The sequence below is a fragment of the Gymnodraco acuticeps genome, unplaced genomic scaffold, assembly GCF_902827175.1.
Source record: "Gymnodraco acuticeps unplaced genomic scaffold, fGymAcu1.1, whole genome shotgun sequence".
NCBI classification, from domain to species: Eukaryota; Metazoa; Chordata; class Actinopteri; order Perciformes; family Bathydraconidae; genus Gymnodraco; species Gymnodraco acuticeps.
This window is the reverse complement of record NW_022992100.1, coordinates 278,266-292,343: the sequence shown is the minus strand read 5'-3', so window position 1 is coordinate 292,343 and position 14,078 is coordinate 278,266. Positions and strand designations below refer to the sequence as shown.

The window sequence follows — 14,078 nt, the reverse complement described above, 5'->3', positions numbered from 1 at the left end:
CCCTTCTATTACAGTGTAATCCAGTGTTGGGTACGTTTTCTTTCTATCCAGCAGGAAATGTGAGGGGATCACTACTCACCCTTAATATGAACACACACACGCACACCTCTACACACCCCACCCCTCTACCCTACTGCCCTCTGTATCACCCTCACCAAGCCCTGTCATGTTTGTTTTTCATCACCACAAGATGCCAAGTTATGCAAGGAACGGTCTGTGCTGCTACAGCATGTTTCAGAGCTGGGACACTATTTACACGCTGTAGTCGCTGTATGGAGATATTCTCTGTATACAGTTCCCGTTTTACTGACCCATCCACTGACACTCCTGTATCATCCTGTAGATCAGCTCAGGAAGACATATGTGCATGACTTTAGTGGCATCAAAGAGGTCGCAATTTGCAACCAACTGAATACCTCACCGCTCCCTTACTACAGTATGTGTGTCAGCTGTGTCCTTCAGGTAACATAAATAAAGGGCCTTTCTAGAGGCAGCATTTTGTTTTCTCTTCTGAGCCACTATAGAAATATGTTAATGAAATACCTTTTTTATCCACTTGCTCAATAGAAGATGGAAAAGTGACTGATACATCTTTCTTTTATAGCATGTTAGAATAATCAAAATGTCCCAGACTGCCCATGGTTACATTGTCAAGAAGATTCCTCCTCGCCCATACATTCCCTACATTGGAGGGAAATAATACAAATGGCATTGTAATAATGTTCACTGGGACACAGAGGAAAAGGTATATCGTTTTATTTGGGTTCAAATCTTAGACAAAAACAAACACGATCAGCATTGTGACAAACCTACAGAAGGCAGTGATGGAGAGCTTGAACATAGGAATGAACAGTGGAGCTGAGGTCTGATCTGAGTGGTTACTGAATCACGTCTGTCAACAGGAAACAGCGCTGACGAGAATAAAGTGACGAACGGCGCAAAACCAAAGATAAGCATGTCAACGGGTGAAAACAGAATAATCTAGTGACGCTGGGCGTGAATCACTCCAGCTGAAGGCAGGCGGAAAATATGCCACACAGAGTAGTTAACACCCTGAACAGATGTGAAGAACATAAAATCCCTTTTCAAACTTGTCACCACAGAGTGATGCTGTCAGATAGGTGTTAAATAAAAAAAGACAGAAAACATAACATCATAAGACACAAGGGGACAGGTTTGACTTAATTACTTTAAGGCTGCAGGATATTACTGCTACATCGTAGTTGTATGCTGTTCTCAATGAATATGGGAAATGTGTGGCTCTCTTTGAAAGTACAAAAAGCTAAAGAGTGTAACATCACAGTGACTGGTTGAACTGCGTCGACCACTTTTGTTTTACAGCTTCATTTTCCTTTTATTGCATCTGTGTTTCTCTCCATCTCTCTCTCCATCTTACTTTGTGTCCCTCCACTCGTCGTCGTCTTCTTTAAAAGGTGTACGGCCCGACGTAGATGGAGAGTCTGAGGGCGGAGCTGGTCTGGTAGTTGCTCTGGTAACTGTTCAGGGGGTTAACAGACACCATCTCCAGGTCCAACGTGTACTCTCTGGGCCCCGACACAGCGCGGGCCAGCACCAGCATGGCACTGATATTATTGATTTGCTGGAGAAGAAAACAAATATATATAAGTGAGTACATTTCTACATTAACGGGGGGTAACGGGGTCAAAAATGAACACAACAAACCAGTTTAGTTTGCTTTACACAACATCAACTCTGTGCTCATTTAAAATGGGTCGGGCTCCGGGGAATCAACATGGATTTTGTTCACTGTTCCTGTCAATCAAAATCGATCAAACCTCAACTGATGAAGCATTAAAATGCCATTTGTAAGCGAGTACATTTCTACATTATTTCTACTTAAAAGAGTACTTTTTGTAAATGTGTTTTTTGCTTTGGTGCACAAAGAAGTTTGGAGTTGGATGAGAAGATTGATATCACTCTTGTTTGTGTATATTGAAGTGGGGTTATAAAACATCCTTAGTTGGAAAGGGAGAAACTCCCTTTGGAGGCAACATTGGGATTTTAACTCCTGCAGACGACTTACATGCATTCTGCGTCATATTCAGAGTCCACCACTATCTGGCAAATGGTTAATAGAAAGTCGATGCTGTTCACTAAAGAGCTTTTTCAGAGTCGTTGCTTCTAAACTCAAACGTCTTCACTCTGATCACAGGTTTATCAGCAGTTGAATAGTTAACTTGAACACATGACCATCAGTCATCCTCTCTCTTTCTCCAGCCCTGTAGCAGTTCTCACCCTGATGTAGAAGTCTCCGTTTTCGTCTCCGGACCGGATGCGGAAGGTGTTGTAGGCCCCCGGGGAGACGCTGGTGGCCTGAATCTGGAAGACGTCTGAGGGGACGGAGCGCTCCGAGGTGATGCTCATGTAGCGATGAACGATGGAGAAGGGCAGATCTCGACAGGCCGGCTTACTGACAGGACACACACAGCGGCTGGACACACACAGGAGAGTCAGTAAGTTCACTTTGAGATCAACATCTGTAATAATTGGTGTTAAAAAATATTATACATATATCAGCCAGCAGAGGGAGTGATATGACTGAAAGAAAAAGGTCTCCTTAAATCAAAACAAACATTGAACAGTAGCCATTTGTCCCCTCATGTTTTTCTAAAGTACTTTTTATACTTTCAAATCATCTGGGATATGTTAATATGACCCACACCTGTTAGCAATCCAACAGTGTAACAGTGTAATGGTTTTATTATTGCACTGGACCATGTTCAGAAGAAAAGGTTGAAAGTTGGACTCATATGTGGAAAATGTAATTGGGCTAATCTTGCAGTGTGAGCTACACTCAATAAAGGGTCTGATTATATTATGAGCTGATGGCCAGCACATAGTTTAATAATTGGGAAAAGGTGTGTGAACGTGTGTTTGTGTTTGTTTAAGCTTTCACGAGGTGTCACTCACTTCTCAGACACCTGCACGTAAGGCTCTTGGCAGCGGTTTTCCTCCACACACTGGTACCGTCCGTGGATGTTTACACAGGTCTGTGCTTCGGTACACTGATGTTCACCGGTTTCACATTCATTTATATCTGCAGGAGAAACACAGCTGATGAGGTTTAACTTAAACTAAAATAAGTATTCAAGTCCTCTACTGAAGTTAAAGTATTAATACAGCAATGTCAAACCCTTGTGTATGTGTTACAAGTAAAAGTTCTGCATGAAAAAGCTAACTTAAGTAAAAGAGCATAAGTATTGGAAGAAAATCTACTTTATGTTTCGGTCTCTGACTGATATATGATTTTAAATGTCATAATTAGATCAAGTTGTCAGACATTTTTCTTTAGGTCTAGAATTATTATTGATAAGAAATCATTTGAGAAGTTTAGAGGGAACATTTTGGTTTAGCTTAACAACTCTTCATCTGAAATGTGACAACAGATAAAAGGTTGAAAAAACTCTGGTTTGGTATTTAGCAATGTGTTGTACAATTGTCATCTTAAAGGTAACTAGTAACTGAAGATGTCAAATAAATATAGTAGAGTAGAAAGTACCCTTGGAGATGTAGAGGGCTGGACATAATAAAGTAAAGCAATTACTTCAAAATTGTAGTTTAGTATTGACTAACTTTCCCCACTGGATGAGAATAGAGCTGCTGTTAGAGAATGAATAAGAGGTGACATTTGTGAGTGGAAGCACAGAGGAAGGTGTGAGGAGGCGAGGCTCACCCTGGCAGAGTCTGGTGCCCTGCAGCTGGTACCCCTCAGGACAAACACAGGAGAACTTCCCAGGCTCGTTGACACACTGAAACTGGCACAGGAAGCTGGAGAAGCCACACTCATTGATGTCTGTCGAGATAAAAAAAAAATCAGGTTTTATTAATGGTTCACAATTATACAGAATACCCAGCAGGTTAGGATCACTGAAACTAGGAAGTCTGTATTCTAACTTATATTAATCCTTACTACAGTAAACTGACCCTTTACTTACCCAATACTCAAATGAAAAAAGTACGTGTTGAACATGTCACTTAAGTTAAAGTATATAAGTAGGCCTATATAATGTATAATAAGTTGAATCAGGAAGATGTAGTAGTATTCGGGGCAGAAAAATGTCCCGTCATTGTTATTACTTATGTATTATATCACTAGATTTGTATTGCTTGATTCAATATATAACTAAAAGTAGGGTTTTATTGTTGTACTTGGTTGGGAAGGAGCTAAATAAAATCCACAAATCTTCTCGTTTGAGAAGTTATAATAAAAATGTAATTAAACAATTGTCCTAAACATGCTCCTGTAGTCAAACTCTATACGTTTCCTGTTTAAAAAGAATCATAGTTTTTTTTTAAACTAAAGCTGAAATGTAGTGGAGTAGAAGTAGTGAGAGGCATGAAAATAAAACGCTCATTAAAACCTTCAAAATGTTAAGCACAGTATGTCAGTAAATGTTTTAGTGACATTCTGCTTGTGTGTCTCTTACCTTTACAAGTCAGGCCGTCGGCGTCCAGCTCGTAGCCCTGGTCGCAGCGACACAGGAAGGTGCCGTACGTGTTGTAACACCTCTGAGAGCAGGGCGCTCCCATCTCACATTCATTCACATCTGAAGGGAGGGAACATAGATTTGATTGATACACTTAAAAGTCAAAGAGCACACACTTTAATTCTTTTACAGGTGCTGGATCCAAAACCAGAACACTCCAGATAAAATAATTGCACTGAAAACACATTTTCTCAATCAGCTCTACTGTGAGTAACGGGGTCCAAAATAAACACAACAAACCTGTTTAGTTTTCTTTACACAACATTAACTCAGTGAATACAAATAACAGTCTAGGATATCTTTCACGGTTCATGTCAATCAGAATTGATCAAACCTCAAACGATGAAGCAGATTTACTGATTTTTAAGAGTTAAACCCTTTTTATCTTTTATCTTAACGTAAAATGGAGTCATGGACATGTAATGTTACAGATAAATGCTTTAAAGTGTACTCAATTGATTCAGCATTAAACTACTGCAACATTATCAGACTTTTTTGTAAAGAAACTAACTAGAGGGAGAAGATCCAGATACATCCTCTTTATCTATCCCACACATTCTTCCTTCTTAGCGCCAACATTACCCATAATACAACTCCACCACAGACAGAAATGTGGTTGTATTTTGCTAGTAGTGGCTAATATAGCAGGAGAGGGCAACAGAGGTCTCACTCTCTAACTCCACACAACTCCATGAGTTTGTTTTCTCAGTCTTGTAGTCCAACTGACACTGACTCATTTGAGGCAAGTTATCAGATTTCACACAGCTCCCTCTGTAGCCAATAGATGCAAGTATTTTCACATTTTCACAGTATCACTCCCCAAGACCTGTAAACAGACTTCGATATATACAAATCTGTTATAAGTAGGATAATCTTACTAAGGTCATAATAGATGGGGGCTATCAGGACACTGTAGAGTCATTTTGCCTGACTTCAGAGACATTAGCTGTGTGATCACTCACCGATGCAGGAGCGGTTGTTTCCTGCCAGCTGGAAGCCCGGTTCACATTGACAGGAGAAGGATCCGGGGACATTAACACAGCGATGTTGGCAGTACCTGTACCTGCACTCATCGATGTCTGAGAGAGAAACAGAGACAGAAGAGATCATTCAGATAAAGCAGGTTATTAAGGTCACTCTTTTAGATGTAACTAACTTCTCCCAGGCCAAATTTAAACATGCTTATCTACACTATTTTAAATGTAATAACAAATAAATTATCTCACCAATGCACTCTGTTCCAACCTTGCGGTAGCCATCGGGGCACTGACAGGTGAAGGCGCCCAGTGTGTTGATACACTGCTGGCTGGGCTGGCAGTCATGTTCGTCTCGCTCACACTCATTGATATCTGAAACAGGGACACACAGAGCTGTGACTTTAGCGATTGGTCGGTCAACAGAAAAATAATTGGCAACAATTTTGATAATCGATTAATCGTTTGAGTAATGTTTCATGCAAAAATGGCCACTTGAATATGGAGTTGTCCTGCTTTACTTTGTATAAAAACAACTGTAAATGAGTATCTTTAGGTTTTGAATGGAAAAAACAAAGGCCTTGGACAGTTTTAATTTGCTGATATTTCATCGACCAAACACTTCATCAATTAATCTAGAAGATGGATTCATCTGTAGACAAAATAACCTAATGTGCAGCCTTGGACACACATGTAGAAATAGATGTGTTATTATGAGCAAACACAGCATCATTGATCATGACTGAGAGACATGGCGACTCTGTTCTCCTCATTTGCACCCGACAGCTGAGAATATCACATCATGCTGAATCATGTTTGCGGTCCCAGCTGAACACCTCACCGTCCTCCAGCCTGAGTAGCTGTCTCACTGCCAGTCCGGTTCTTAAAACACAGCAGCTGTCCTCGTGTGAAATCCTCCAAATTCCTACAGTCTGTCTGCCTGCCCCCTGTGGACTCACACTCACCCACACAGTTTGCACCTACATGCAGCCCCCCGTCCCAACACCTGCTCAGCCACCTGTGCCTCGCAGTCTGTGACCACTGACAATAAACGTATACAATCACACACACAAACATGCTTAATGGTCATCCTGTGGCCACCTGTCCACCTCCAACCCCCCCACCTCACAGCGGACACCCACCCACACAGCTGTCGTCCTGCGCCTCGTAACCCAGCGGGCAGGGGTTGCTCTCGGTGGGCGTGATGGCGGGCTCTGGGGCCGGGATGACGGAGGCAGAGCGGGGGAGGCACAGGTAGCCCCCGTAGTGGTTGAAGCACTTCATCCCCCCTTTGCAGGCATCTGGGATGGTGTCGCACTCATTTATGTCTGATGGGAGACACAGAGACAAAAGTTTAGGCTCTAACCAAAGTTGATAGGAACAAATCAAAGATGGGAGAGGGCAGGAAGAGCAACAGGATGATCACATCTGGTGCTGTACATAAGAATTAGGTGATATATGAAATGGATTAAATAATGTTCTTTGTTCTAATCTAAGTTCTAAAGCGATTCTCAAAAACAACAAAGCAATATAAATAGAAACAGACAAGTCATGCATCATCGTGTTTAAAAGAAATACAGTATAGTTTACACCAAAAAAGTAGTATATGAAATGCCATTTTAAAGAAATCAAAAACACTTAAAATGGGAATTAGACTAAAATAAAATCAGAAAATGTACTCCAATTAATAATATATATAAAAAACGTTATATTAGAAAGAACTTTGACATTTTAAAAGGGAAGTTAAATTCAGGAAAATCCAATAAAATCTATAACAAAAAACAATGTTTTCAAAAAAGAATAAATAATGAATGCAGGTTAAAAAGTGCTTTACCTTTGCAGTGCTCCGTCTGAAGGTCCCAGTGATACCCATCTGTGCACTCCTGAAGGAGAGCACCAGAGAAAAGTGAGTATGAGAAAATGATGGAAAGAAAGATGTGAACAGGCCCTCTGAGCCAAGTACTTGCATAGTATATTTATAATACATAATTAATCCCCAGTAGTGGGGCTTAACAGAAAAAAACAGAACAGAAGAAGGAAAAACTTGTTTCCTGTGTATTTGTAGGAGTGCTGGGCCAAAAACACATGGAGGCTGCCACAGTTTAAGGATTTTTGACATTTAAAACTACTTTAATAAAGCCAAACGTCACCTCAAAAACAAAGATCTTAAGGCCAATGTTTGGAAAAAGGGTAATTATCATTCTGGAAAAAATATGTTGCAGTGAGCTGCATGAAAGGAAACAGTGAGGCCTGAAGAAAACATGGAATTAAAGCTAAATTTACCCCCAACTAAGACTACTATAACATGTTGGAAAACTGCTGTGGAATATTAAACAAGAAGAAGATGGGGGAATCAGAAATTGAGCTCAGAGAGAATAAAGAGAACTTGAGGCGAACATTTCCACATAAAATAACATGTGCTATATCATATAAAGGAATATGAGATGAAAAGAGAAGAAAGATTTATCCATCCTTACCGTGTAGGTGTCACTTTCTGTAGGTGGCTGTGAAATAGCACTGTGGAGGAGCACTGACACACATATGCACACGCACGAGATTGACACACAAGCACCCTGCATACTAATGCACTAATTTGGGGGGGAGACAGGATGGGAACACACGTAACACATGCACACAAACACACACTCACACACACACTGCTATCCCACAGGCAGTGCTGCTTTAGAGATGAGAGCGGCAGCCCAGAGGTTGTTCCTGTATTTCAGAGGGAGACCGAAGGAAAGACAAACAAAATATACATTAGAAACTCAGAAATTGCAAAAATGTTTCAGTCTCAAAACTCACAGGTGCTTTGAGTTGCTCCCACAGCTGAAATGACAAAATCAACTCGAAGCAAAAAGCAAACTGCAGCCAGATTTGAAGAAATCAGTCAGAGCAAACAGTAGGCGTCTTGGACTTGGGTCACTGCGTTCCAACCAAACAGTTCCCCCTTGATCGCAGCTGGAATAAATGGCGTGAATCACTCTGCCAGTTTAAAACATAAACATTGTGACGTACCCCATGCTTCTGCTGAAAATAACAAAATCAACATTACAGAAATACTTCAATTTTAGCTGCTCACAGAAGACACTGTCTGCAGACTGAGACGCTGGAATGATCGTCTCGCCGAGCGCTGCCTCCAGGGCTCAGATCACTGTGTGTCAGCAAATAAATCCTGTATATTAGTCGCATATTTTATAACAGCATCTCCTGCCCAGCTGCTTCCGTCTGCTGAATTGAACGTTTATTTCTTTTTGTCTCCGTGACAAAGAATCTCCTCTGTTAATACTGGGTTTTGTCTCTGCAATGTGAGAGGGCCTCTGTCTGGAAAGTATGGACAAATGTTGATACCTTGGGGCCCTAGTAGTCATGGACAAGTAAAGGGACTTTTGGCATTTTATCTTTATTTTGGCTTTATTTAATTTTTGGGGCAATTTAGAGTCTCTGATTGGACTATTTTTATCTCCTGGAGGCAGTGAGCGTGTCTTGGTAGTCTTTTTGGGTCCGTTTCTTGAGGTTTTATCTTCTCGGATTATTTTGTCTCTTTTTGGTCCTTTTGTATCTCTGTGGTCGTTTTTTTGCTTTTTTTGTAGCGACCACAAAGGTTGTTTGTTTCTCTTTTAAGTAGTTCTCAGTCACTTTTGAAAATGTTGTACCTCAACAAGAGATCTTAGCAGTAACTGTAAACAGAAGCACTCAACCAGGGGCCTCCTGACCGGTTGAGCCCCCTGGGCCGGTGCACAGTAGGCCAGTTCAGTAATCAGTTATTATTATTTTAGTCACGTTATTTACGTCTACTCCACTACATTTCAGAGTTAACAGAAAGAGAGGATGACATGCAGTATAGGGCCCTGGGCATCACCAATAAGAATAATAGGGTTGTATTTTGTCCTGCAACTAACTGACATAAGAGCCCATGAAGTTTAGTATTTTTGATCTTGTTTTACAAGATTATATCTTTACTTATAACATAATATCATCTTGTGCGATCATCTTAAGGACCCCACAGTAATAATGTATGTTACACATAATGTGTACTCTGACCTTGCTGGTAGAAATGTACCTTTACTCAATTAGAATTTTTAATACAGACCTTATTGAAATTGAGTTTTGTTACTTTTACTTATGTGTAAGATCGGAGTACAGGTAATGTACAGTGCTGTGTATTTTCGAGGTTGATTTATAGTGTATTATCTTTGCTGAGTATTCCAAGTATTCAGATGGACTGGGCTTTCCTCCCAGCAGAGACACAAGCACCCTTCAGTTTGAGTTCCTGGAGAGAAGCTATACGTGTTTAAACAGACGTTAAACATAAACAAATCACCTATTCCAGCTCCCACAGAAAAAAACAGGTCAATTGAAGGATTGAAAAAAAGATTCTGAGAAAGTGCCAGTGAGCTCCAGCAGGTTATAATCACAGGCTGTCTACGTGCACAGATGCACGCTCTTGTGTAAACTCACATTTACAGGCATAGCTTATTGTCTCATTTCATGTTGAGACAAACAAAAGGCCGCAGGGTGAGGATGACATCACAGGCCATTTGTGACCTTTGTGAAAAGGCAGCAAAACATCCCCTCCTGTAAACACAGACGGTAACACATAACCACCGGGCAATCACACGCCCGCAGTACGTGACCTCTCTGAATTGGCCAGGCGGACACCTACAACCAGCAAGAATGTGACCCAAAACCAGCCAAAAACAAACTGACCATCAGTCTGGGGTCCAGTCACCCACTGGCTACTGAGAGTGGGCAGCAGGGATGCATGGGAGTGGCCCTGATGGCACTGGAGATCAAGTGGCGGTGGACCACTGGAATGCCAGTGGCGAGGATGTGGGCTCCTGGTCCAGCTGGGATGCCCTGCCTCGGCCGGGCTTCCCAGACTATCGGGTTCTGGGAAACCCCCCATGGCTCACATAGGGGATAGCTGCTGCCAAACCTCCGGCCACTGCTCCCCTAACCGCTCATCTCTCCTCTGTGTAGGAGGATGGCAGAATGTGAAAAGTGCAGCAATTGATCGTCTAGGATTTGACTGACGTCGAGAGAAACAGGTTGACTGTGATACCATGTAATCACTATATACGGAAAATAATCAGCAACTATTTTGTTTCTGTCATTTTGCAAAAGATAAACGTTTGTTTGTTCCAGTTAGGACTAACACTAACAATTGTTTTCATTATCGATTATCACCAATGATTCTTTCTGGATAAATTAATTGATCGTTGAGTCAACACATTGAGAAAATAGGTTCAAATGTCCATCCTCGTTTCTCAAAGTCCAAGCTTATGTTTTTAAATGTCTTGTTTTATCACTCCGAAACCCCAGATATTCAGCTATATGATATCAAACAGTGAATGGGGAGATCTCAATACTTGAGAGGCTGGTAACAGCATTTTCTGCCATGTTTGCATGGAAAATATTTCACAATTTATCCATTGGCAAATTAATTTGTGAATATTATCAATAATATCAGTTGACTCAGGGACTCTGGATCCAGCTTCACATATACTGTAGGAGCATGTTCTGTTCTTTCTTGTTCTATATATCAAATGATATGTCTTTGTGTTTTGGATTGCTGGCCATGCAAAACAAGACTTTTAAAGACATTGCCTAGACTTTAAGAAACTAGACATTTGTAAATATTTTTGGACATTTTAAAGACCAAACTATTAATCCATTACTCTCAAAACTAACTATCAAAGTAATGGATAATAAATTAATTAACTATTTGTTGTAGCCCTAGAAGACACTTTAAAACATTACTGCTCTAACACCTGTTGTGTATACTTTTAACGACACGTCTATTATAACTACCATTTGGGGCTCAAACAGCAGGATGACCCATTTCGAAATTCACACAGTCAGCACAATTTAACAGGCAAGATGTCCGGAGGCCTATAAAAGTGACCACATGGGGACAAGAAAAAATACACACACACAGTGAATGGTCATCATGTGTTGTAGTGTATACATGGCTAGCTTTGTGTTGTTCTGCTCGGTTGTGCGTGGAGCTGCTGGAAACACGGTGGCCAACACGCTCCGTTACCACTGTGGCAGTGAACCTGCAAATCCCCACCCAGGGGGTTACACACACACACACACACACACACACACACACACACACACACACACACACACACACACACACACACACACACACACACACACACACACACACCACACACACACAACACACACACACACACACACACACACACACACACACACACACACACACACACACACCACACACACACACACACACACACACACACACACACACACACACACACACACCACACACACACACACACACACACACACACACACACACACACACACACACACACACACCACACACACACACACACACACACACACACACACACACACACACACACACACACACACACACACACACACACACACACACACACACACACACACACACACAGACAGATTCAGGCTTGAGGTTTCAGAAACTCTTTTCTGCTACCACTACACTACATTTGACAACATTAGTTACTTTGGAGATTCAGATTATTAAAACTAAATATAAATCAACAAATGATGATGTATTATTATTGATTAACCTATCCAGCAGTATACAAAAGTATTTAAAATGAACTCCTAGCTGCAACAATAAAGTCTTTAACAAATGAATGCTCATAATCCGATCATTTAAAATACATCATTATGAAATGAGTCATTCTTCATAATGGACACTTTTAGTTTTGGCACTTTAAGTATACCTTGATGCTAATAATGTTTTACATTTACTTGTGTAAGATTTTGAATTCAGGACTTATTTGTAACAGGATTGTATCACTTTAGTATTGCTGTTTTTACTCAAGTGAAAGATCTGAGTATTTCACACACACACACACACACACACACACACAGACACACACACACACACACACACACACACACACACACATCACTTCAGGGGACATTACATTGACTTACATGCATTTCCTGGAGACTAATCCTAACCTTAACCAACACATGCCTAACCCTAACCCTTAACCTAACCAAGTCTTCACCCTAAAATTAATTATTCCCCTCATGGGGACCTCCATTTTGTCCCCATAAGGGAGGTGAGTCCCCACACGTGACTATGTAAACAGATTTAGGTCCCCACAAGTATAGTAATGCTAGGCCACACACACACACACACTCTTATTCTGGGAAAGTCGACTGTCAGTGATGGATAGTGGCCTGCAGGAGATGCTCACACACTGTAGCTGTAATGAATCCCTCTGGGCCGGTCCTGTTCTCCCACTGGTGATTCTGCTCTGTCTGCCTGTGTAAAGAGCTTTAAACGTCTGTGATGTATGTGTGTGTGCATACAGTGTGGCACGAGATGATGGCCGCTCTCAGGGGAACTCTGCTCTCTTTCCTGTTGCCTCTATAATCCCACCTGAGTCATTACAATGACAGTAGAGCTGTCACATGTTAGCTATTAGGAGTGGACAGATGTTAAATACACTGTGCAACATTAGTGAGGCAGCATCCCACACTGTCTTAGATTTCCGAGTTGTTATGTCTTGTGTTTTCTTTGTATTCGTTCCTGTAGCTGCCACCTGTTTCTTCTTCTTCTTGTTCATTAGAAGCTTCTCTCATTGTGAGTCATTAAGTCATTGAGTCATTAAGAGGAGATTGTGACACCGGCTTGTATATGAGGGATGAAGTGAAATCACTTTTGCAACATAATGTCCAATAATGCATGCCCTGTGAGTCATTACCTCTCTTCCTGTCCACCCCCTATTACAGTCTGAAACCCAGAGCCAAGAGGCAGACTGCAAGCCACATTATCTTGGCTGAGTGTAGCTGTGAGAGCAGAGCAGCGGTGCAGCTGTGACGTGTTTGGCCTCTAGCAGAAAAGTGGAGTTACATGTCACCTCCGCTACTTCTCCTTAAAACTCTCGCAAAATATGGTCCACCGGCTCTCTTTAGACACAAATGTCTTCTAGTCGGACGTTAAAGAAACACAGGGAAACTCACAGATGATAGTTTTCCGATGGGTCGTCTGCCTCTGCCCTCTGATGATTGTCCTGCTGCTGGCTGTGGTCGTCCCGATGAGTTGCCGTGGAGAAGTGGTCCCTTAAACTCCTGCCTGCATGACCCTGAGAGAGTGAGTGGGGAGACAGACAGCTGGAGCAGCTGAACACATGCAGAGGGAGGAAGAGAGAGAGAGAGAGAGAGAGAGAGAGAGGGAGGAGAGAGGGACAGCCCAGTCTAACCCCCCCTCTCCCTCCCTCTGGCCCCCTGCACAGCCATCCTCCACTCTCCAAACCCCCTCTCCCTGACCCCCCAGGATGCAAATTCCTGGTCTGCGGCCAAAATACCAAATGCCAAAATCCGTCGAAATCGCAGGCGGAACAACAACTCACAGATTCACACACATGCCCCCCCATCTTCTTACCCAATGCCCCCTCTTACTGGTCCCACAACACACCTGGTTTCATTTAAACTGAACCCCCGCAAAAGCCCCAAGCTCTCCCAATGTTTCCTCCCTCCCTTTTTTCCTTTTACCCCCCATCTATCTATACTTACCTCCCCCATGTTTTACTTTTCTTTTTTCCATAAAGCA

The 14,078-nt window shown here is 41.9% G+C and overlaps 1 protein-coding gene across 1 annotated transcript; it reads right to left on the bottom strand.

Annotated features, from left to right (window-relative positions):
* Positions 1–740: 740 nt before the first annotated feature.
* On the bottom strand, positions 741–13,688 carry efemp2a (EGF containing fibulin extracellular matrix protein 2a). Its single transcript, XM_034202918.1, has 11 exons — positions 13,490–13,688; positions 7,960–8,197; positions 7,317–7,365; positions 6,625–6,810; positions 5,735–5,857; positions 5,471–5,587; positions 4,449–4,568; positions 3,695–3,814; positions 2,932–3,058; positions 2,257–2,452; positions 741–1,600 (listed from the first exon to the last, which is right to left on the bottom strand). The coding sequence occupies exons 2-11, from the start codon at positions 8,059–8,061 to the stop codon at positions 1,427–1,429; spliced, it is 1,314 nt and encodes a 437-aa protein (XP_034058809.1). The 5' UTR covers positions 8,062–8,197; positions 13,490–13,688; the 3' UTR covers positions 741–1,426.
* Positions 13,689–14,078: the final 390 nt, after the last annotated feature.